This window comes from Xenopus laevis, chromosome 2L, assembly GCF_017654675.1.
Source record: "Xenopus laevis strain J_2021 chromosome 2L, Xenopus_laevis_v10.1, whole genome shotgun sequence".
Classification (NCBI taxonomy): Eukaryota; Metazoa; Chordata; class Amphibia; order Anura; family Pipidae; genus Xenopus; species Xenopus laevis.
Window position 1 is genome coordinate 121,548,653 of NC_054373.1, and position 24,183 is coordinate 121,572,835.

Consider the following 24,183-nt stretch of genomic DNA (forward strand, 5'->3'; position numbering starts at 1 on the left):
TATGTACTGAGAAGTTAGAAATGTGCTGCTGATAAATATTCTGACTGCTGAAGAAGCAGCTGTACATCTACAGACATAGAATAGCATGGAGCAGGATTAGCTTCTTAACCAATAACTACAGTGTCAGAGATGCACTGCTCCTGTGCAGGTAACAACCAACGTCAGAGCAACATGGACCACTCTGTTCACACATAAAAAATAAATAGTAAATTCCAAAGGGCCTTGGTTAGAAAAGCAGTAGAGCATTCACTGCAGCTTAAAAGTATGGATTTTTAACCCAGTTGCTACGGCTTTTACCAGTGAAACATATCCGTATTGTACCAGTTGCAGGACAATATCTGCAACTTAATTATGCAACTCCTCCACCAGCACAGAATAAAGAATAATTCACAGTTGAAGGCACAGACTAGCAAAGGCAAAATTTATTTGAACTGTACATAACATAAACGTGTTTGTTTTTTCCTTTTCTTTTTTTTTTTTTTTTTTAAATAAAAACAGATACTCAAGTGTAATAAGGAACCACAGAGCATATGTATATTGTACAATACAACATTCAGATATACATCTGTTTCATTCTTTGAAGTCTTAACAAGGGCAATGTGCCAACCCTTGTATCACTTAGTCATAGAGCTATGAAATAGGTTTGGTTGGGACTAGCAAAACGTTCTAACAGATGAACATGAAACTGTATTGGAAACACTGTGTAACAAACCATTTCATGTGGGTGGAGAGGCATCCAGAGGAGACAGTCTAACCCCTACTTTGGCTCCAAAAGGAGTCGCTCAGAATACAGCTATGTACATGAATATATGTATATTTATATATAATATGTATATATGATACAGAATTGCATAAACATAAATTTTAAGTCCCACAAAAATAGAAACATTGTAACACTGAAGTTAACGTACTAATAAAATTGCTTTTGTAATACTTTGTAGTAGTTCACAATACTTTACAAACATGTTAACATCTTCGAGAGAGATTATGAGAGATTGGAGGTTTCTGAAGTAAAAAGTTGTAATAAAAATAAATATCAAAAGCAGAGAGCTAGCTAATCAAATAAAAAAACAATAAAGACTGCCAAATGCAATCACTTTGGCAGTTTAGAAACTTTGAGGACAGGGATGTCCAATTATATCCTTATAGCTGTCATGGAGCTACAACTCCCAGATAATGACCACATAATCTAGGATGCAGCAGAAATCCTTAGAAAGACTGTGAAACTTTTAAAAGAGGGTAGCATGAGGTGTTATATAAAGATATAATTAAGAAAAGTGCACCTATGTAATCCATAGGGGCAGACGATACTTGGGAATCCAAATACAGGATTGGCCCTTCCCACTGGTCAGCCTTATAATACCATTTACATTATTACACGAGATCTAGTACTGCACATTGGGAGTTGCATCTCAACAACAGTAAGGCTACAGATTTGACATCCATACTTTAATAGAATGGGGAAGTTCTTGTTGATTTGGATTTGGCCTTGTTATCCACCTCTGATGGTATTTTTTCCATAAATGGACAAAATCAGAATGACTCATGCAGAGGAATAAAGCACATATTATTGGTTAGTCATACGAGACCTTCAGTGCCCCAACTGCTGCCAAACTGCATTGATTAACTTTGCATATATGAATGATGTAGTTCCGCATAGCACATGTGATAATGCCATACATGCTATACTAAAATAAAGCAATGGCCAATATATGGTTGTTTTGAAAAAGTACAAGTGTGCCATTGACCGTAGAAATCTTTAGTGAATGTATGCATAAAATCTCCAAGTTATGAATAATATAAGAGAAAATAAATATTTTAAATATAGTTTAAAGATATTTCTGAATAACAAATGATATAGAAAATATATTAATGGCTTCGCTAATAATAAATCATTCCTATTTTGAAATAGGCACCACTCTATGTGATTTATACATTTCTTAAAATGCACTAGGCAGCTTACAGCTACTGTATTTGTGTGTGCTTTCCAGGATGACACAGAAAATATATTAAGGGCTTCGCTAAAAATAAATCATTCCTATTTTGAGCTAGGCACAACTCTTCTATGTGATTTATACATTTCTTAAAATGCACTAGGCAGCTTAGAGCTACTGTATTTGTGTGTGCTTTCCAGGATTAGCTTAGGCAAAACAAGACATTGTGCAAAAAACAAAGCACCAGGGAAGCCAGTACCAAAAAGTTAAAAATTGAAATTTATTAAGTAATCATTAAAAGTGTCACATCAGCATGCCTCAAACATTATGTTTGAGGCATGCTGATGTGATGTATTTAATGATTACTTAATAAATTAAAATGTATGGTATGAATTAGCGGTGTGGGATCGAGGTGGACATGTAGCAGGTAGGAGCCTAGTTTTGTCCGGTAAGTGCTTCCACTAAACTTTGCTGGACTATTAGGCAAAACAAGGAATGTCAGTCATGCCATTGAAATAAAGGCCCATCAAAATGAAAAACAACAAGTGAGAATATTCCCTACGAAAGGCAGCATGATGCCGCTAGGAACAGGACAAGCTGAAATGTATGACACATGACATTATGTATGATACATATAGATGTGAATTGTAGCCTCTCTTTATATATAGTTAAATTGGTATGCTCAGAAGGACTTTTATGATCCTCTGTTGTGGTTCCTTCAATTTGGACTGACTGGTAGTCATATTCAGTGTATAAATCAGTTTACTGAAAAACACAATCATAGGGGATGCACTTCACCTATGACCAGCAGGCTCAGTGCGATGTGGCTATTCTTGTACTGATATGATAGTCCTTTGGCATGATTGGTTTGATAAGACTCACCTCACCCTTTTTGTGTGGCAAGGTTTACTTATGTGAACTTACTTGATGTGATGTGATTTTTAGTACATCAAACATATTCACATACATATAAGTAATTCATATGGAATGTAAAATACTAGGTGGTTTAGAGGCTATTATTTTTACCTTTCAGTCCGATCTCTTTTTTTTTTAGTATGCAGGTTAGCCACTCTTGTGACAACACCCCTACTGAATAACTATGGATTTAAAAAAAAATATTTAAAATACAAATACATAACAGCTCATTTATTTGCCTTATGTAAATAGATGAAAACCGAGAAATTAGTAGAGGGCTTTTTTTCTTTTCTTACTAATAGAGAGGGGTGCAAACATAATACACACAAAACGAGTGCCTGGTCCTGCACAGAACCCTGTACTTACCAGTTGTGGTATTCAGGTACGAGCTCTAATTTGCTTAGTGCCATTGGAATGAAATACTAGGATGAAAATGTGGATCTGCATGTGGAAATCCAAGGCTGCACTTCCTGCCTTCAGCGTAAACCTCCTTGCCCCAGCGTGAGCATGCTCAGTTTGCTGCGCCCCCCCCCCCCCTTTCTATGCTGTAATCTGAGCCCAGAGCTATAAGTGAGCAGGGAGAGACTCAGGCAGGAAGTAGTGTCACACCAAGCTAATACTACTGCTGCTATCCTAAACAGTTTCTAGAGCTTTTTACTCAGGTATGGTAAAACATTCTACAGAATAAATATAGCATTCTAGCTTGCACTATTTCAGATAATCTATTGGCAATAAAATGCCTCCGTAGCTTCCCTCCTTTAAATTTAGAGCACTGTAATTTACAATTAAGTTTAATTACCTGCTTTATAAATTCAGACATCTTTGATCTGTTGCACAGTCATACCTATGCTCATGCTCATCAACCAAAAAGCCATTGTTTTCGGTTAAGCTTGGAACTAATGTTAAGGTGCCATACACGGGCAGATTTAAAATGTCACTTTGGGCCCTTCAGGCCAAATCAGCAGCTTATCTGCCCATGACTTTCCAAGGACCAATGGTCAGATCATCCAGAGGTTTCCAACCTCAAGGTGTCTTCAAGTAGCTCTTATAATGTATGGCCAGGTTTTCCCCCCTAATAGGGTGTGCTAAAGCCTTGTCTGTGTAGTAACAAGCATGAATGAGATCTGCCAGTAGCTGAGCAAATAGTGTGAATTTCAGAGAGAAAACACATTTCGTAGGCAAAATCCATAATGTGCATGGAGTGACCAGTGGATCCCATTTACATCTGTTACACACTCGCGATGTAGCAGGTCATACCAGCATTGTCCCCATGTAATTTCTTTAATTCCATTAGACTTCGACTAAGGTTACCTGGGCACTTTACAGCCAGGCATATTTTACTAACCTGTTTATTTGAATAGGATAAAACTTTAATGATAAGCTATTTTCAACTGTATTTTCTGGCCTACACGGGAATATACTTTTGCTTTCTGATGGTTCTCATTGGACTGAATGGTAGCTGCAAAATGCAGTCACTTCCTGGAAGCTGGAATATGCTGGCCTGAAAAGCACCTGTGTGACAATAGACTTGACCCATTTATTTTTGTTTTGACTTGAGCTCAAGAGCCCAAAGTGTAATTAAAGGGGCAGGCCTCCTGCCTCCTTTTTCAAACAGTATATTACAAAACCTGTATTTTCGCATTGCTTTTTTGTTCCTTCCCCCCACAATCATATTTCTAAAAAGTCATACATTTAATAAATTAGTTGAAATATTCTCAGCAGCATTAGGAAGAGCTCCAGTCCATACTGATCATGCTACTTTGTTAAAATCAAATTGAAACCGTTACAAGGATATATTGCCGACATTTTTATAATGGTGATGAAAAAATGCATCAGTTCATTTATCAAATTGGGTCTGTTTAGAAACACGAGAGGAGGAATTAAATAAATATACTATTAAAAATCAGAATTTTCATAAAACTGAAATAAAATAATAGAAAGGAATTAAAATAATCTGTAGTGTTCTATTTGAAAAGGAGGTATGCGAAGGTAAATTGTCCCTTTAAATGTAAATTTTTTGTAGGAAATATGCACTTAACACATATTTAAATGCATATGGAACTTTTATGGGGTTGTGGACTCAAAGATCTTTTAGGTATATCCTTATGAAGCCTAATTGGAAATACTGATGTAGGATTGTATGATGTGGAATTAAACTGTTATTACCTAATCAAGGTTTTATACAATTTCCTGACAAAATTCAAAAAGACTTTCACATTAAGAAATTTAAGTGTACGCCCAATATAAAAGTGGGAGCATAATAAAATATAATTATTGTAATTATTATCGGATCAGAACATTTTTGTAAAAAGAAAAGTGCTTTACATCCCTAGGAAAGTTCTGATCCCTTACAGTTATGATCATGTGATCAGAATGTATAATACCATAGAGAACATTAAACATTATTCTAATAGCAGGCTGCAAATCTTACTGCAGTTTAATAATACTAAAAGTCTTTGGAGTAAGATGTTGAAAACGTGTTCATATACAAAAGAAAGAAAGAATGGGTAGGGAGGCAGAAGCTAGAAATCTGTGGTTTCTTTCCTCATTTCCAATCTCTGCTTAAAAAGGGCAACTCTGCAAATGAATTAGTCATGTTAAAAGCCTATGGTACATGTTCCACATTGCCTTACCACTGCCAGATAGCTTGAGCAAATTCAGTCCACTGCCAGCCACATAGAGTATAGGATGGATTCCCCAGCAATTTACAGTATGTATAAGTTACCTCCGTACAAAACTAGATCTTCACAAAACTCCTCACAAAGTGTTATGGTGTCAGTTATTCAAAATACAAAAATGCACATAAAATTATTCCTTTAAAGTAAGACAGAATATGAATCTGTCCCTAGTAAAAATAAATAAACCCCAGTCCCCTTCACATGAACTATGCTATAAATGCACAATACCCATTTTAAGAGTGTGAGGTATATTACCAATATACCGTATGTATGATTTTTTTTTCTGTTACCTTTGTGGACTGATAATATTAATATAGAATGTATTCGATTCTGAACAGGTTCCTCATTCTGCATGTATGAAGTACCAGAGACTACCTCAGTTGTCAAAACAATCACATTAAAGAGACAAGAAACACGAGTAAACATCTAAGAAAAAGCAGGTTGTGGTAGAACAAGCATTTTGTTAAGAAAAAAAAGTTTAGAAGTGCATTAGTTCTGGTGAGAGATATATGAGCAACAGCTCTTACGAGAAGTAGACCCCATTCTGTAACTATGGGCTGTCCATATACTGTCATAGTCAGAGTCTTCCGAGAGGTCTGAAGGCTCCAAACGAGAAAGGCTACTGCGACGACCCAAGGAGTCTAGACTTGATTGGTCATCATCAGCCAAGACGTGATTATGCATCAGGTCAGTGCCTTGCCATGCTAAGGATGTATGAGTGAAATGAAATAGCAATGGTGGAGAGGCAGAGGTGGATGAAGGAACAAAGGAGGAGGAAAACAGGATAGGAGTAGCCACAACCAAAAATGTAACATGAAACAAAACAAAAAGCAGGGTGATGGGGAGAGAGGGAAAAAAGAAAATATTGTTAAAAAGGACACCAGAGCTTTGCAGTTTTTAATAATAAGTTAATAAGTTCATGACATAGGACTGCAGCCAGGAAAAAAAAGAGAACCAGTCAATGCATTTTGTGAATTTTGCTTCAATAAACAGTTCCAAAACTGTTCCAAGATGCATTGTGGAGATTAGCCCTTGGAGAGTAGCTTTGGAGGGGGGTGGCTCTGCATGTAGATTTTTGTTTAAAAGGGACTACATTCATCTTGACTGGCCAATCGCCGAGCATTATAAAAATATATAATTTGAAAAAGTTGTTATTATACTGGACCAGAAATACCTTAAATTTTTAAGTCTTTTAGGTGATTGGGAGTGTGCGATGCCATATGCACAACAAGCTCTAGGCTACTGGGCATGCCGAACCAATTCCAGTGCACTAATAGCAGAAGTTTGCTACTGAAACAAATATCTATATTAAGCTAGTTAAAACTTGGCAAAATATAAATGAATGGAGATAAGGAATAACCATCTGACCCACATTTTCAAGCAGACTAGTTCCCTCTGCAGAGCTGACCACTCCACACTGGACAGAAAAGTTAAGTAAACACTTTCAATGCTCACACAACATGTCATGGGAAACAGGGTGATTGGGCCAGAAGTGGATATTATATTTTTATGAAGAAAAAAAAAAGTAGTTCTCCTCTGGCAGCAAGAGATGTGAATACATTATTGCACACAGAGGACACACTTTCTGTTTCTAGAGTTCAACAAAAAAGGGAATCTGCAGTTCCACTACAGCACCTAGAGCTGGGCTTGAATCTTGCGTTTATCCAGGGTTTGTTGAAGGTGGTTAGAAGGAATGAAATTTAGTTCAACAGCCACTACAGACTCCCCCTTTCCAAAGAAATCAATCTAGAATATATATGTTAAGCTATTAGTTTATCATAGTGATTCAGTTATGAAACTTTAGTTGGATTACACAAAACATCACATCTGCTCAATGTTTACAGAGCACTCTTCGTCTGGTTTGGTGTAAATTTAACACAAAAAAAAATCTTTCCAGATCGAGAAAACTAGTTTTGGCAAATAAAAAAAGGAAATTGCACAGAGCATAAAGGCTAAAACATATAGCAAAAAGCATTTGGGAAAAGCCTTTAGAATAATCATGAAGAAAGACTGCAACAGCCACTTAACTCTGACACCAACTATTAGGCAGCAGAAAAGCACATGTGAGGAGCACACATAGGATGATAGATAAGCAGGCCAGCAGAAGCAGCAGAAAGGAGTACTGTTCATTACAACCTTACTAACAGTTCACAAGACTGTGCAAGCTGTCACACTGCTCTCTTCTTGGTCTTTTCTTACCTGCTGTATATTAACACTGTAAAAAAATACAACCAGTCTACTGTGCTTTAAAATGTATAAACATCATACGAAGATATAGAAATACAGGTATGGGATTTATTACCCAGAATTTTACATAATGTGGAGCCTTAAAGGAACAGTAACATCATAAAATGGAAGTGTTTTAAAGTAATACAAATATAATGCAGTGTTGCTCTGCACTGGTAAAACAACGGTTTGCTTCAAAAACACTACTATTGTTTATATAAATAAGCTGCTGTGCAGCAATGGGGGGCAGCCATTCTAAGGAGAAAGGGCTCAGGTTACACAGCAGATAAGCTCTGTAGAACATAATTTTATCTGTTATCCACTATGTAAACTAAGTCATATAGCATTTTTTCAATTTCCACCATTGCTACAAATCAGCATGTTTATATGAACTATAGTAGTGTTTCTGAAGCAAACAGTTTTACCAGTGCAGAGCAGCAGTATATGATATTTTCATTACTTGAAAAAACTCATTTTTCGGTGTTACTGTTCCTTTCAAGGCTGCTGAAACATCTAACCCTGCTAAATGGATTGTATTACCATCAGAATGGCTTTCTGTTGCATCAACTACAAGGTACTTTAAATGTTACAGAGAAAAAAAAAAATCAGTCTAAAATGTTGTTTGATTAGGGCAGAATTGGAAACGGCACTTCCATATTTTGGTGCTTACTGGACCAAAAGGGTTTATGGATAATAAATCCAAAACTGGTAATCAAAGCTCTAGATACATTTATCAGAATGAAAGTGCATTATTTATCCTGATGCACCATACTCATTCATGCAAATGGAAACTAAATACCATGGAACCTTATCTTTGGGATAAGCATAGGTCTGTCTTGCAAATATTGCATGTTATAAAGTTGTTGGAATTGTCACAGAGACTTAAACACCATACTCTAAGGTGAAGGACACACTATGCAGAGATCCACTTTTCTCCGCCTGCACTTTGTAAAGCAGCTTGTGGCATTCTATATTCTTTAAATGTCAGGTAACCTGGTGACTTCTATTTATATGATAGCATTTCTCTGGTTAAAGGAAAACTATACCCCCCAAACAATGTAGGTCTCTATTAAAAGATACTGAGTAAAACAGCTCATGTGTAAAACCCTGCTTCATGTAAATGAACCATTATCATAATAATATACTTTTCTAGTAGTATGTGCCATTGGGTAATCATAAATAGAAAATTGCCATTTTAAAAAATAAGGGCCGCCCCCTGAGATCGTACGATTCACTGTGCACACAAACAAACCACATGTTAGGTCACATGAGCCAATTAACAGACAGAGTTCTGCCTTTTGCTTCCTCACTTCTTCCTGTTACAGTTAGTGTTGTAGTATTTCTGGTCAGGTGATCTCTGAGGCAACACAGAGACCATCACGAAATGGTGGTTCAAGGCAAGAGATGTAAAAGGGCAATATTTATATAAATATATATTCCAGTTTGGTAAGATTCTTTAATATGTCATTCAATTTGATATAAACTATCTGTTGCTTAAGTATTCATTTTGGGGGTATAGTTTTCCTTTAAGCCTTGCAGGTAAATGCATTCTTCAATTCACCAATGTCATGTATCTATTGCTTGTTATTTCCTTACCCTCTCCTCAGATACACCTGAGGAAAGCTGGTTTGGCTGAAACATGTAGTGCTTGAATCCCTGCAATGAAAACTAGGGTGAAGACATAAGCTACTTTGTATGCTCTTTTTGGTGATTTTTTTATCTATTTCTAAGATGTAGCAAGAGGCCTGCACTGAAAGACAAAAGGACCAGGTAATCATTTGCTACATGCAAAAGCAGTTGGGATACTGGCTGATAAACTCCATCTTTGCATAATAGCAGTTTCAGAACATGCGTGAGCTACTTTATTGCTTCTCTCAGCAGAAGCATTCTCCAAGTGGCCCTTCTTGTGACAAGGCTTGACTAATGTCTAAGGACAATGTGTCAAACCATTTGCCGGATTACAAATCTTACAAAATCAATGGGAACAAAGTATTCTTAAAAAAAGAAAAAAAAAGTCAACATCTTCTCCTATTAAAGACAGTAGAGAAAAAATTCTTATAAACAGTTTACAGTTTCCATTTAGCTGTAGATGAGACAAATTCATTATTTTCTTCAAACTTCTAAGTCATTTTCAGTGGATTTCCCTCTTGCCCAAGTCCATGGTTATTTTCCTCCAAAAATTGCCCTGCTGTTTTCTCTTGCAAATAAACTTGCCTGCACACAAATACCAGCTAACAGCTACAGCAAAAAATCTCAATTCCATTCAAATTCTGCCACTTTTCTCCATTTTATTAAACCTAAATATAACAGATGGTCAAACTCATAGACCTCCTGTTTTGGTACTACAACTGCCAACACATTCCACAGTATTTGAAAGCTATTTTAGAGTACTGCGAGTTGTAGCATACATGTAAGGCAGCAATGTATTTTAGGACTAAATGCATAGCTAATATGAAGCTTGACATAGCCAAAACACATGCAGAAGCTTCCTCCAATCTGTATTAGCCAGGGGAAGCACTTTATAGGACTGAAAGCAGCTGCTAAAACTAAATGGAATGATGCCCATTAACATAGGTGTTGCATATAAATCTTTCTTAGGCATGGACATGTAATAATTGAATAATTAATACTTATGCTACATCAGTAGATTTGGAAATTAGCTGTCCATTGTGATGTAACTCTTATCTGCAAGTAAACAGTGATTCAGTAAAGTCTATCGTAACCCTGTTGCTCGTGCAGATTTGTGACACAAAAATAATTATCTGTTTCACTGAAATTAACATATATATATAATACAAATAAAGCACTCACTGGAATTTAATGTTTGCCGTGTTTTGGCACTCGTGCAGTAGGCCTCTATAACCTTGAGAATCTGAGCATCTTCTTCTAGTGCAGCTGTACCTGTTAGACAGCAAGAGTTATGAGTTAGTATCACAGGGCTCAGCTGAAGAGAATCACGTTATGGTACACGGTTATGATATGCTTAATAAGCTACGGCAAATTGATCCAGTGCAGAGGTGGAAAGTGTGCTACATAAATAAGCTGAGAGCTTGTCGTCTGGAGTGCCTCAGTATGGATGAAACTTTGCATGAATATTTAAAGGTTCCCACGCTGCCTAAGACTTTATAGGTTTCTCTGGAAAATGTCGGAATTTTAATGGTCTGTTTTCTTTGCTTTGCCATTTTCTTACTGCAGCATGAACATAAGCCCGTATCAAAATTCACAAGTGCCCTAATGTGTTTATAACACTACTGCAACGTGGCCTGATTTGGCATGGTAAAACGTCTTTGAAGTCAGCCAGCTAGCCATAAAAAGCATTATCCTAAACAGGGACTACTTTGTGTTTCTTTTGCTCATAGGGCTTCCACGCATCAGTTTTCTGCACCCAAGACAGTCCTATATCAGATCAGATGATGGCAACATGTAATGTTTGGTTGCATATGATTAACAGGGAATGGCACGTCTACACCCTGCATTTAACAGATCTACCAAGCAACACAGATTATAATTTGAATTACATACATACAAATGAAACTGACTGGCGAGGGCCTGAGAATTACAAAGATCGATGTATACTGACAGAAGCATGCTCCATCACATTATAAAGTTGATCAGAGGTGTGCTGTTATCAGACAGAGCATCTTACTTTTCCTCAAAGCAAACTCTTCATCCGATGGTTTCCGTTCTGGCTTGCGTTTAGGGAGTAATTTTTTCATTGTTTTTGGGCTTTTACTGAGGTCCTATTAAAATAAAAATAAAGGTCTACTAAGAAATGCAACTACACTCAGATCAGCTCATCAAAATTATTAGAGACATTTCTTAATCAGCAAAATATACTAGAATTAGAAGAAAAGGATTGTGCTACTTATTTCCAGGATTTCAAGCAGATGAACAGACTTTCTTTTCTAAACAACACATGGTTATATACATTGTTGTATGTGTATATATATATATATATATATATATATATATATATATATATATATATATAGATAGATAGATAGATAGATAGATAGATAGATAGATAGATAGATAGATAGATAGATAGATAGATAGATAGATAGATAGATATAGAGAGAGCGATAGATAGATATAGAGAGAGCGATAGATAGATATAGAGAGAGCGATAGATAGATATAGAGAGAGCGATAGATAGATATAGAGAGAGCGATAGATAGATAGAGAGAGAGCGATAGATAGATAGAGAGAGAGCGATAGAGAGAGCGAGAGAGAGAGAGCGAGAGAGAGAGAGAGAGCGAGAGAGCGAGAGAGCGAGAGAGCGAGAGAGCGAGAGAGCGAGAGAGCGAGAGCGAGAGAGCGAGAGCGAGAGAGCGAGAGCGAGAGAGCGAGAGAGCGAGAGAGCGAGAGAGCGAGAGAGCGAGAGAGAGAGAGAGAGAGAGAGATAGATAGATAGATAGATATCTGTATTGCACCTGAAGAGGGGTTTGGTCCCCAAAAGCTTGTGCTACAACAATAAAATGTGACAAAGTTTTAAGCTGGTACAAGTTGGTGTGCTTCTTCCCTATATACAGCTTGGATTTTATTTGACTTGGTGGCAGTCAGGGAATTGAATACACCCTATCAAACACGTAAGCATAACTTAACATTCTTGAATGACAATGGAAAAAGAACATAATTTGCCAAATTGCTCCAAAGTCTGGTAAAATTAAAAGTTAGAATACTGGCTTTTTACAGCATAGCTGCATACTCGCATTTTTTTGAATCAAAATAAATCATTTCTGTTGTGTTTGAAAACAATGTGGATATGTTATTTAACTGCAACAGTGTTAGAACGTTATTCAATTTTGAAGACATAGCATATTTTCAGATTGTGCAGGGGATTCTAGGCTGTAAGCAATTTGCATGTCTCATCTTTTTTCTTCCATTGGGCTTGGTGATCAAAGAAGGTCCCAAAAGTTCCAGGCAAGATCAATGCTCTGCAATGCGATATTTTATTATTAACCACACAACAATTTTGGCAGAGAATATAATTGAAGAAAAAGACTTGTTTAGATGTTGGTAATCCCCCATTTTATTTTTAAAATAATATGGGGTGTGTTTATCATGTTGTGTAAAAAGTGGAGTGAAACATTACCGGTGATGTTGCTCATAGCAACAAATCAGATTTTGCTTTTGTTTTCTAACTGTTAAAATCGAATTGCTGATTGGATGTTCTGGGCAACATCACCTGTAATGCTTTGCTTTAATAGTGAAGTTTTATATAATTCCAACCTTAGCAGTGTCTGAAAGGAGTTTGTATGATCTACCAGTCTGTGTGGGTTTCCAATTGGTACTCCCACTTTCCTGCCACACACCAAAAACAAACTGGCAGGTTAACTGTTCCTGATCAACTTGAATACAGAATGTGAGATAGGAACTTAGATTGTAGGATCCACTAAAGCAGGAACTGATCTTAATGATGTGTTATATAAAGAATACAAACAATAAATGCAATAAAGTGTTTAACCCTTCAAGTACCACCCCACCTAGAATCTACGTTCTGTGGGAATGGCACTTGAAATGCCACAGAACGTAGATTATACGCTCTGCAGCATTTCAGGGTTAGGGAACGGAGTAGCAGCTTTTCAAGAAGCATGCTCCGTTCCTTTTAGTTTCCCAGCCCCCAGGCAACGAGCAGGAGCCGGGAACGAGTGGCCCCTGAGGCGCGATCGCCCAGGAACCCCAAATGCAGCAGCAGGCACATGCAAACTGCGTGCACTGCTGATGCTTCCACTTACTGGACTGAAGCTCTGCCCCCTCTCAACGGATCAAGCTGGAAGATGCAGTATTTTCTTCCTCCAGCCCTGATGGACAATCTGGACCCTGCATCCCCAGGTTCTTGCCCCCTAACACACACACACCTATTTTCCCATTACACACTTACATTCACACTTAAACACAATTAAATACATTTTTGGGGGATCGGGGGGGGGTCACACACATTCACAGTACCCCACATGCTTGCAGAAGCAAGCAACATGCAACATGCAATTGGTCAGTTGTACACACACACACACTTACACTATGTTTTTTTTTTTTTTTTTTTAATCGAACCATCTGGGGGTTTTTTTTTGCCTGAAAAACAGTTTTATTGCCATTGTGAATAGCGTATTTGCTAACTGCACTGCGCAATACCTTTTGTATATTATTTCGGTGATTATACTGCAATTTCTGTGATTTTGGTGCATTTTTTAGTCATTTTACTGCATGTTTAGCCATTTTATTACATTTTCTGCTTTGCGAAGGTGTTGTTCCCCTATTTCTGTCCGTAAAACATATTTGGCCATGCTAAAATATTCAAACATTGATTCTGACTGCTGATTACAGTTGGTGAAAAAAAAAAAGCATTGATTTTTGCGGTTTTCTTGGATTTTAGTGATTTTATACCATTTCGCTCTGTTCTTTGTTATTTTATTTTGACCATGGAAATTTTGTCTGCTATATAACCATATTGGGGTCTCTAAATGCCAGGTACTTTGGTAAACCGATGCACAATGGGGATCAAACTGTTCAGTGGACCCCTGGCAATCATATTCAGGGTGCTTTTTCTTGGTACATAATATAGTGTGTAATATGCAGAGCAGCAAAATAAAACCTTTGAAGTGATTTTTCAAAATTTTGATACATTTTTATAAAAACCGCTACGTTCAGACAAGCTTTGATGTTTGATAGTTATGAGTAGAGAGACATAGTTACCCATTTTGGAATCAGCAGAATGTGTACTTTCCAAAAATATATGGTTTTCTGGGGTAAACCTACTGTTTCAGGATTTTGTGGCCATGGAATCTATAGTATGCCGTTTTCTGCCTTCTGCTTTCAAAATTCGGTAATATCCTGTTGGGTGTTTTTGATTTACAGATGTCCTAAATCTGCCTAAAACTATACATTATCTGGTATTGGCACGTTCGAGAGACATGAGGCTTTCCAAATCAGTTGGATTTTCATGCGTAAAATGAAATATTTTTCTGGTATAAGTTCATATATTGTGAAAAATAGCAATTTTTCATTTTTTGTTTTGTGTATTTAGCACTAAAATCTTTTTGCAGAGGTGGAAATACATGAAAACTCAGATTTAGAAAGCTCAGTTTCTCCCAAAAAAAACAATGTATAGTTTTCCTAGGTAAACTATAGGTTTCCCCTCGGAAAATGCTCCAAAAGTGAGAGAGCACAAAATGTTTCAAAAACTTCTGACATTTTGCGTAACCAAAATGAACAATTCTGCGGGCACTTAAAGGGTTAAATACTGCTCTCTAATGCTACATATTATACATGGTTTTCAAAAACAAGCAAAAAAACATCTTATTGGCAGAGCATTAGCAGCTGCTTACTAAAAATGTGTGTAGCTGTAGAACTAAGACGCAGATCCAGCCCAAAGCTGTTTATAGGAGGGGTGAAGATTGCAAGTGATAAAAAAGCACAGAGACAGTTCATTGTGTTGAGCATCAAATGAGACAAATCCATTTGGGTAACCACTAAAAGGAACAAGGGCAGGAGTGAGGATCTTGTAAGGAATAGGGGACATGACACATTTTGTTTACCATGAAAGGAAAACAATTTGTCTTACTCGGAGGGAGAAGGCCTCATGAAAAGGTGATTAGCCATAGTGCACAGCGGAGTTGCTCTACAGCAGGACAGCATGCCATTCCAAGAGGACATACAGATCCCTGCCTCTTACCTTGAGTATACAGGACATTCTCTAATATAATGTGGCACAAAGAAGCAAAAAACAAAGCAATCAGCAATACATTGCCTATGGGAGTCAAAAGCAGTTTCGAACAACTCCTCTTTTAGCCTATAATGCAAATGATATCTAAATATAAACAGTGCATGCTAAACACATATTTTTGGAAATGTCCTATTTTGAAAATTATCTTGATTTAAAGGAAGATTTTAATTACCTGTAAGGACTAGGGTTGCCACCCAGCGGTATTTTAGCAGCCTAGCCAGTAAAACACCTGCCAAGGTCAGGGCCGGTATTACAAATTTACCGACAATGTAGTTGTCAGCAAATTTGTAATACCCTTAACAAAACCCCTTGGTCCGGACCCAATCCGCTGAAAACTAAACTATTCTCCTCCTTCCGGCCATCGCTGCGACACGGTCTGCCCCTTTTTGTCATTGTCCACCCCTTTAGTCATGGCCTGTCCCCTTTTGTCACGGCCTGCCCCTTTCGTTCACGCCCCCCACCACCATCTGATAGAAAATTTATGAACAGAGGTCAACCCTAGTAAGGACCAAGCATGGCAACTAGGGATGCACCGAATCCACTATGCTGGATTCGGCTGAACCCCGAATAGTTAACGAAGGATTCAGCCGAATACCGAACCAAATCCTAATTTGCATATGCAAATTAGGGGTGGGAAGGCGAAAACATTTTTTACTTCCTTGTTTTGTGACAAAAAGTCGATCGATTTTCCTCCCCGCCCCTAATTTGCATATGCATATTAGGATTCAGTTCAGCCGGACAGAAGGATTCGACGAATCCGAATCCTGCTGAAAAAGGCAGAATCCTGGCCGAATCTAATCCTGAATTCGGTGCATCCCTAATGGCAACCATTAAAACTGTCTGAATAACAGCACCTGCTCACACAGCTATAAACTCCCAATCATTGGGTGCATCGACTCTTTATGCATTGCTTCAAGAAGAAACTGCTTTTATAGAGTAATTGAATTTAAGCTCTATTATCATAAAATGCATTATTTTATTTTCTCAGTCTTTCAGGTTTAATGACCATAAGGTATTCCTGTAGATGTTTTTATCTCAGGCTTTAGATGTCATTACAAAGAAAATAACGCTCAACTCATTTTTCTTACCTCCTTGTAACACAGTGCAGCAGAGGGACGAAGAGGAGGGGCAGGCCTTAAGCAACTTAAGCTCCAAGGTTTGGAGGTCTTGGGTGGTTCCAAAGGACTCCAGCTAATGGTGCTATGTGGAGTTCCATGGTGCGAAAGGTGTGGTAATGTGTGATAGACTGGTGTTAGTGGCATTGGCTTGCAGTCTGAGTGCTTGCTTGAAGGTGTGACCGGATGAGAAGGAAGCTGAAGATTAAAGACATCTACTATCATAACATCCAAAGAAAATACAGATAATACATGGCACATAGAGTAAATCCAGTAATTTGAGTGCATTTTTTTTTTTAAGTAGCCCAACACTGCCCCACTCCATGCTAATTGCTTGCAGGCGCTTATCAGTCAATTGTTGCATGGTGCACACTTCTGTGGTTTCTGGAAACTACTCAGGAAATAAACCTTGCAGACAATACATATGGCGGTCAATAGGAATGGTTCAGTACTAATTTCTTTCAAAGCTGTTTTCCTTCAAAAATACCAAAATATAATGTAATGTTTAATCTAGTTTTAAATTTAAAAGCACATTCTTGAATTTAATGAGCTTTCATATTGATTGTCTTTTAGATCTTAACCTTATTATGACACAAAGCACATATTAAAAACACTATTGCTTTAAAGCGATACTGTCATGGGTAAAAAAAAAAATTTCAAAATAAATCAGTTAATAGTGCTGCTCCAGCAGAATTCTGCCCTGAAATCCATTTCTCAAAAGAACAAACAGATTTTTTTATATTCAGTTTTGAACTCTGACATGGGGCTAGACATTTTGTCGATTTCCCAGCTGCCCCTGGTCATGCTTTCTGGCAGGCTGATGTTTTTCCTTCTCAATGTAACTGAATGTGTCTCAGTGGGACATGGGTTTTTACTATTGAGTGTTGATCTTAGATCTACCGGGCAGCTGTTATCTTGTGTAAGGGAGCTGTTATCTGGTTACCTTCCCATTGTTCTTTTGTTTGGCTGCTGGGGGGGGAAGGGAGGGGGGTGATATCACTCCAACTTGCAGTACAGCAGTAAAGAGTGATTGAAGTTTATCAGAGCACAATGACTTGGGGCAGCTGGGAAATTGACAAAAAGTCTAGCCCCATGTCAGATTTCAAAATTGAATATAAAAAAATCTGTTTGCTCTTTTGAAAAATAGATTTCAGTGCAGAATTCTGCTGGAGCAGCACTATTAACTGATTCGTTTTGAAAAAAATGTTTTTTCCCATGACAGTATCCCTTTAAGAAAAACAGCTTAATGTTTTTTTTTCTGTAAGCCAGACTTTGACATGATTTTTAAGTTTTAAAATGTGGGTTGAGATCTAAATGAGCCAATTTAGGGCCCCACATCAAAAGGGGTGGTATGTAGCTAAACCAAGTGAGACTTCAAATGATCCTTACAGTGTGACAGGGCACAGAGTGGGGTTTGATTGTAGGAGTTGTCAATGAAGAGAACCTGGTTTGCTTATGTAGGTGGTCCACCCACTCCTGCAGATCTTGCTGGTTGTTACATGATACTATGATTCTCTCAATCATGGTACCTACAACATTGGAAACAGCAAAATTAATAAAGATGTAAATGCTCATTAAACATAGATTTCTCAGCTGAGTCCTAAATTTCACATATACCTAGGCTAAAAATGTTTAAACTCAATTTTGTACACTTCATTTTCATCATATTACCATGCATTGTCTGTTTAAAGTCTAATCAGGTATCTTTGTTATTTTATTTCAGCTTTTATTTACCATATCTGATATCCAGTGGGTCAACCATTTTTATGCATCAAGTTGACTGTCTCTTTAAACAGTCTTGAAAATTCCAGAATGTTTTGTAATGACTTTTTATTGCCCAAATGTGTTAATTAGTTTAATCGGAGTACACCTGTGGCGTTATTAGGTATCAACCTTTGGGTCACACTTCCCGTTTGCTTTCCCTTGATACCATGGGAAAATCCAAGCAACTAAGTGAAAAGCTTAGAAACAAAATTGTGGAGCTCTGCAGGTCCATTCCTACATAGGAGCAATTTCCAAAAAGCTGAGGGAGAGGGACTCAAGAGAAAGACAAATAATAAAGTGACAATAACAATAAAAATGTAGGCTTACAGAGCAATAGTTTCATGGCTGCTAGGGTCAGTGACCCTCATTTGAAAGCTGGAAAGAGGAAGAAAGGGAAAGCAAATACTTCAAAAACTACAATAAACAATAAAGACCAAGTTGCTAAGAAAAGGCTATTCTTGGCTATTCCAACGTGTTGGAAGTTAACATGAAGCTGAACGACCCCTATAAAGTGGATATGTCACCCAGACATAAAAAGCTGTATAATAAAGGTCCTTTTCAAATTAAACATGAAATTGAAATTCTTTTTTTTATTAAAGCATTCATAGCTGTTGTAAACTCTTTTAAAAATCTCAGCTGTCAATCAAATATTGCTTGCCCTCCTCTATGCCTAGGCATAGAGACTGGGCAAGCAATTACTTTCACTTTCCATTCAGCACTTCCTAGATGTCACTGCTCCTCACATATTCCCTGGGTTCTCTTACCCATTTAATTGTGTTGCCAGAGCATGGGGATGGACATCAGGTCTCCTATTGTGGTGCACAAACAAGATTCTGAGATGATGCAAGGCTTGTCTTAATTACAATGTCCACAAAATGGTTCCTGCCTGCCTGCTTTAATCATTATGTCCCAGACTGATGGAAACAAGATTCAAATAATTTATATAGTGTAATTAAAATGAATTTAGCTTGACTAACATGATTTATAGGATTTGGAATAATTTTTTTGGGTGAAGGGTCCCCTTTAAGAAAGCGGAGGCCCATACTCCAGATGATCATCAGGGTAATGTAGATATTCTTAAGCAGCACCTCAAGACATTGGCCAGAACATTTATCTACAAGCATGACAGTGATCCAAAACATATCTGCAAAGTTTTAACAAAGGCTAAAATTATTTAGCCTTCAGAAAGAATAATGGGTGGACTGACATAGCAAGGAGAAACACAATACTGTGAGAAGTCAGATGCTTAGGGTAACCTTCCCCAAGCTTAAGTTATACAAATAAAAAGCAATACTGTACCAATAAAAACTAGCAAAGCGTAAAATTTTGAGCCACAGGTAATCAGATATGATAAAAAAATTGATTGTATTAGTCTTTAAGCTATTACTTATGCATTATCTCACAGAGAAATAAAGCAGACACTGTAAAATACTTAAAACAGGCAATGCATGGTAAAGATAAGTGTATAGTGAATTTAATTATAAGCTTGACAGATATACAAGATATCTTAAGTACATCATACCTGTGCAACTGGAAAGTGTGTGTGTGTGTGTGTGTGTGTGTGTGTGTGTGTGTGTGTGTGTGTGGTGTGTGTGTGTGTGTGTGTGTGTGTGTGTGTGTGTGTGTGTGTGTGTGTGTGTGTGTGTGTGTGTGTGTGTGTGTGTGTGTGTGTGTGTGTGTGTGTGTGTGTGTGTGTGTGTGTGTGTGTGTGTGTGTGTGTGTGTGTGTGTGTGTGTGTGTGTGTGTGATTAAATATTGCTTCCCCAGAAATGGGATATAAACTTGAAGCCACAAATCTAACTGTAAACCCAAAATCAATTGTTTATGCAGAACTCACAGACTCAAATTGTCCTCTTTTGTACACTTTTTGTCTGTTTATGGTCTGGCAACCAGGACAGTGATTACAAACTGATGAGTGAACATAATAAATGACAAGTCTTGTCAGTACTAAGGTTGTGTCACATGCATTGAAAGAAAGAAATACGCTACCTGATATTTCATAAGCATTTTTATGATTTTCATTATCTTCAAGTTTTGTGACACACATTCCTGTCATTGGTATCTTCCCCTGAAAGAAAAAAAAAAAACAGATTTTTAGGTGAAATGCTGGTTTATGAGAGATTTCACAAACTGCACATAAAATGGTTCTATACTCCTTCATAAACTAACATGAGATGTTACTATATAACCAACAATTGCAGAATGATATTTACCACAGTGGTATAGACCAATTCTGGGTATGATCCCATCAAGAGTCAGATTTGATTGTCATGCAGTGGGGACTGCAGGATGATCTGTCTCTACAAATAAATTACCTAATGTGTTGCGTTTTTCCAGCTGAGCAGTTTTTACAGAGTTTCAGGGTAAATGTCTCTGTTAGTGGGACTTTAGTGTTATGCTGAGCCAACAAGTTACAGCATTGCTTTGAATTATATTAAATTTGAATATTTTCAGGAGTATTACTTTCTATGAAAATGACATAAGGGTTTACATATAAATTACATTTACTTTTCAATGCTAAATATGTTAAGTGTCTACATGTGTCTTCCTAGTACAGTAAACATATTCCTTGCCTTCAACATTCTTTCACTTATATTGTTCAAAATGTTTAGCCTTTTAGCAGACATTTATCCATTAAAATGTGTATTATGTTGCCAAAAAACACAAATTGATTCCAAAAGATATCATAAAAGATAATGAAAAATTAAATTACTATATGCTGAACACTAGATGGCACCAAAATCCAAAATAGGGGGATTAGGCTAATAACACATGTAGCACATGGTTGTGCGAGTCCTTACAGATAAAGAAAATGAGCAAACACTACAGATCACTCATGCCTTTGACAAAATATCTCAGTGTAGAATGAATGGTATGCCTTTAATATGTGGGCTAGAGCTTTAATATACAGCTAGGTAGAGCTTGGTAATCGAGTAATTTAGAAAAAAAAAATAGTCACTGATAAGAAGATTGGGGCAAGGAGTTATACAGGCCGAATTGTGAGAGTTATTTACTGGGGAGTAGAAGTAGAGGGAGGAATTGTTGAGAAGGCACTGTAAGCCCCAGTTCACTCTCAAGTGGGGGTTTTTGTGGTGAGGGTCCATCCCTTCTTAGTTATGCCTTAGATCAGGAATTTAATCTGAGAGGTAAATTAGAACCAGTGAAGAGATTTGCATAGAACAGCAAATGATGAAATAAATGGATGATTCCAGCAGCAAGATTTAGAACAAACTAAAGCAATACAAGACAGTAGAGTGTAATGTCTGTATAGATTGGGTTGCAATAATCTAGATGACAAATAAGATAGTTGATAATATTTTGCTAATTTATAGGCTAAAGTAAGGGCATTTCAGGCAACTTTGAACAGATCCAAGCAGTCGGGATTGGATGTGACGTATAAAAGAGCCCAAAGTCAACAAGGCAGCAAGCTTGCACGGTTAAATTAAATTAAAGGTAACACTTAACTGCACATGAAGTCTGGGGGGGATGTTAAAAATTTACTAATCCTTTTAATCGAAAATATCTTACCTGGTATATGAAACCACTCATCCTAGGACTGGCTGACAACATTAACAAGATATTTGGAAACAGCAGCAGATATCTTTCATTCTTTTCCTTCATAAAAAACAGTATAAAATTGTTGTCAGTAGATTGCAGTGGGTGTACTTAATATAGTGAATGTTGATAAAAGGATCCGCACACACTTCTTTCTTTTGCAGTGGGGGGTCACCCCTTCACTTTATTTGTTTAATCACCACACCATCAACGTTTCGGGGGGGAAACACCCTCCCTTCATCAAGGGAGGGTGTTTCCCCCCCGAAACGTTGATGGTGTGGTGATTAAACAAATAAAGTGAAGGGGTGACCCCCCACTGCAAAAGAAAGAAGTGTGTGCGGATCCTTTTATCAACATTCACGTTGCTAGGGGACCTTGCCGGGTCGACGGAAGAACGCACCACCTCTGCAGGATCAGTGAGATTGGGTGTGCGGTAAGAAAATCACATTGCATTGTACTTAATATAGTGAATAAAGTACCCCCTCTTGTACAATATAAGGATATTATAAGTCACCGAGGAGTTTCATGACCATATAAAAACACGAGGCCGAAGGCCGAGTGTTTTTATACAGGTCATGGAACTCCGAGGTAGCTACTAATATCCTCATATTTTACAACTGGGGGTACTTTATTTAATATAATACACAAATTTTAGTGAGTCATGTGACAGAAATGACATCACTACTCACCGTTTATAACTGATGACATCACTACACACCGTTTATAAGGATATCATTTACAGGATATTCATGGCTTTTGTGTATTATAATTGTAATAATTGTTCTCTAGTTTTCCTGGTAATGCCCTTTGAAAATATAAGTCCCCAAACAACCTCTTGCCAATTGTCATTCCTTTAGTTTTTAAGTGTTTAGATGATACATATACCAGGTCGGGAGGCAGTTCCTACCCTGCAATCCAATCTGGTGAGTACAGTGGCAGATGAGGGAGAGAGGAAAACCATGGGCTTTAGTAGCAAGCGCACTTCTCAAGGAATAGTATTCTGAAAATGCACAGGGTTGTTTTTTTCAGGCTACTACAGCTCGACACTAGTGCTTATTATGCAATTTACAATAAAACGAATAGGAGGCAAGCTTTCGAGTTTTAGGCATTGAATTCTGGGGATACCAAAAAGTGCGGCATTTAAAGGAGAAGGAACTGTAAAACACTGGGATACCAAAAGCTAGGTACCCCAGGACAGTGATCCTGTAGTAGAAAACTGCAGTGAGCACTATGGAGCAATGTTAACAGAAACCCAGGGTATCGGGTAAGTGAATAAAAAAAAAAGTTTAAAGAAAAAAAAAAAAAAAAGTTGGATACCAAAAGTTAGGCACCCCCAGTTATCTTACCTTTCCTTCTCCATCTAGCCTCTTGTGCCACTGCCCTAAAGCAGACAAAAATTTATATGGCCACTATAAAGAATGGAATGCCGCAGCAGGAACAATTAATATGACCTCATCTAATTTCATATGTATAAAAGCACACAGATAAGCCCATATACAGTTAGGCCCATAAATCTTTGGACAGAGACAACTTTTTTTCTAATTTTGGTTCTGTACATTACCACAATGAATATTAAATGAAACAACTCAGATGCAGTTGAATTGCAGACTTCCAGCTTTAATTCAGTAGGTTGGACAAAAAGATTGCATAAAAATTTGAGGAACCAAAGCCTTTTTTTAACACAATCACTTAATTTCAGGGGCTCAAAAGTAACTGGACCATTGACTCAAATGCTATTTCATGGGCAGGTGTGGGCAATTCCTTTGTTATGTCATTATAAATGAAGCAGACAAAAGCCCTGGAGTTGATTTGAGGGGGGTGCTTGTATGTAGAAGATATTGCTGTGAACAGACACATGCGGTCAAAGGAGCTCTCCATGCAGGTGAAACAAGCCATCCTTAAGCTGCAAAAAACAGGAAAAACCCATCCGAGAAATTTCTACAAGATTAGGAGGGGCAAAATCTGCAGTTTGGTACATCCTGAGAAAGAAAGTGTACAAGTGAACAACACTCTCCAGGAGTTAGGCATAATAATCAATATCCAAGCCTACCATAAAGAGAAGACTGCGTGAAAGTAAATACAGACAAGCCACTCATAAGCATCAAGAATAGAAAGGCTAGATTGGACTTTGCTATAAAAACAACTAAAAAAGCCAGCACAGTTCTGGAAAAACATTCTTTGGACAGATGAAACCAGGATCAACCTCTACCAGAATGATGGCAAAAAAAAAAAAGTATGGAGAAGGCATGGAACAGCTCATGATCATCTGT

General features: G+C 37.5%; 1 protein-coding gene across 6 annotated transcripts in view; it reads right to left on the reverse strand.

The window, feature by feature from the left end:
* arhgef7.L (Rho guanine nucleotide exchange factor 7 L homeolog) overlaps positions 1-24,183 on the reverse strand; it is a 104,278-nt gene that overhangs the window by 5,784 nt on the left and 74,311 nt on the right. For 3 of the 6 annotated variants that reach the window (XM_041582392.1, XM_041582396.1, XM_041582395.1), the window contains exons 13-20: positions 21,887-21,973; positions 20,348-20,426; positions 17,984-18,123; positions 16,568-16,792; positions 15,429-15,449; positions 11,400-11,493; positions 10,565-10,654; positions 6,055-6,231 (exon numbers count right to left, since the gene is read on the reverse strand). In XM_041582392.1, the coding sequence (XP_041438326.1) occupies positions 6,055-6,231; positions 10,565-10,654; positions 11,400-11,493; positions 15,429-15,449; positions 16,568-16,792; positions 17,984-18,123; positions 20,348-20,426; positions 21,887-21,973 (913 nt within the window). The remainder of the gene's footprint in view (positions 1-6,054; positions 6,232-10,564; positions 10,655-11,399; positions 11,494-15,428; positions 15,450-16,567; positions 16,793-17,983; positions 18,124-20,347; positions 20,427-21,886; positions 21,974-24,183) is intronic. The other 3 variants (XM_041582393.1, XM_041582394.1, XM_018247192.2) reach the window with 3 other exon arrangements.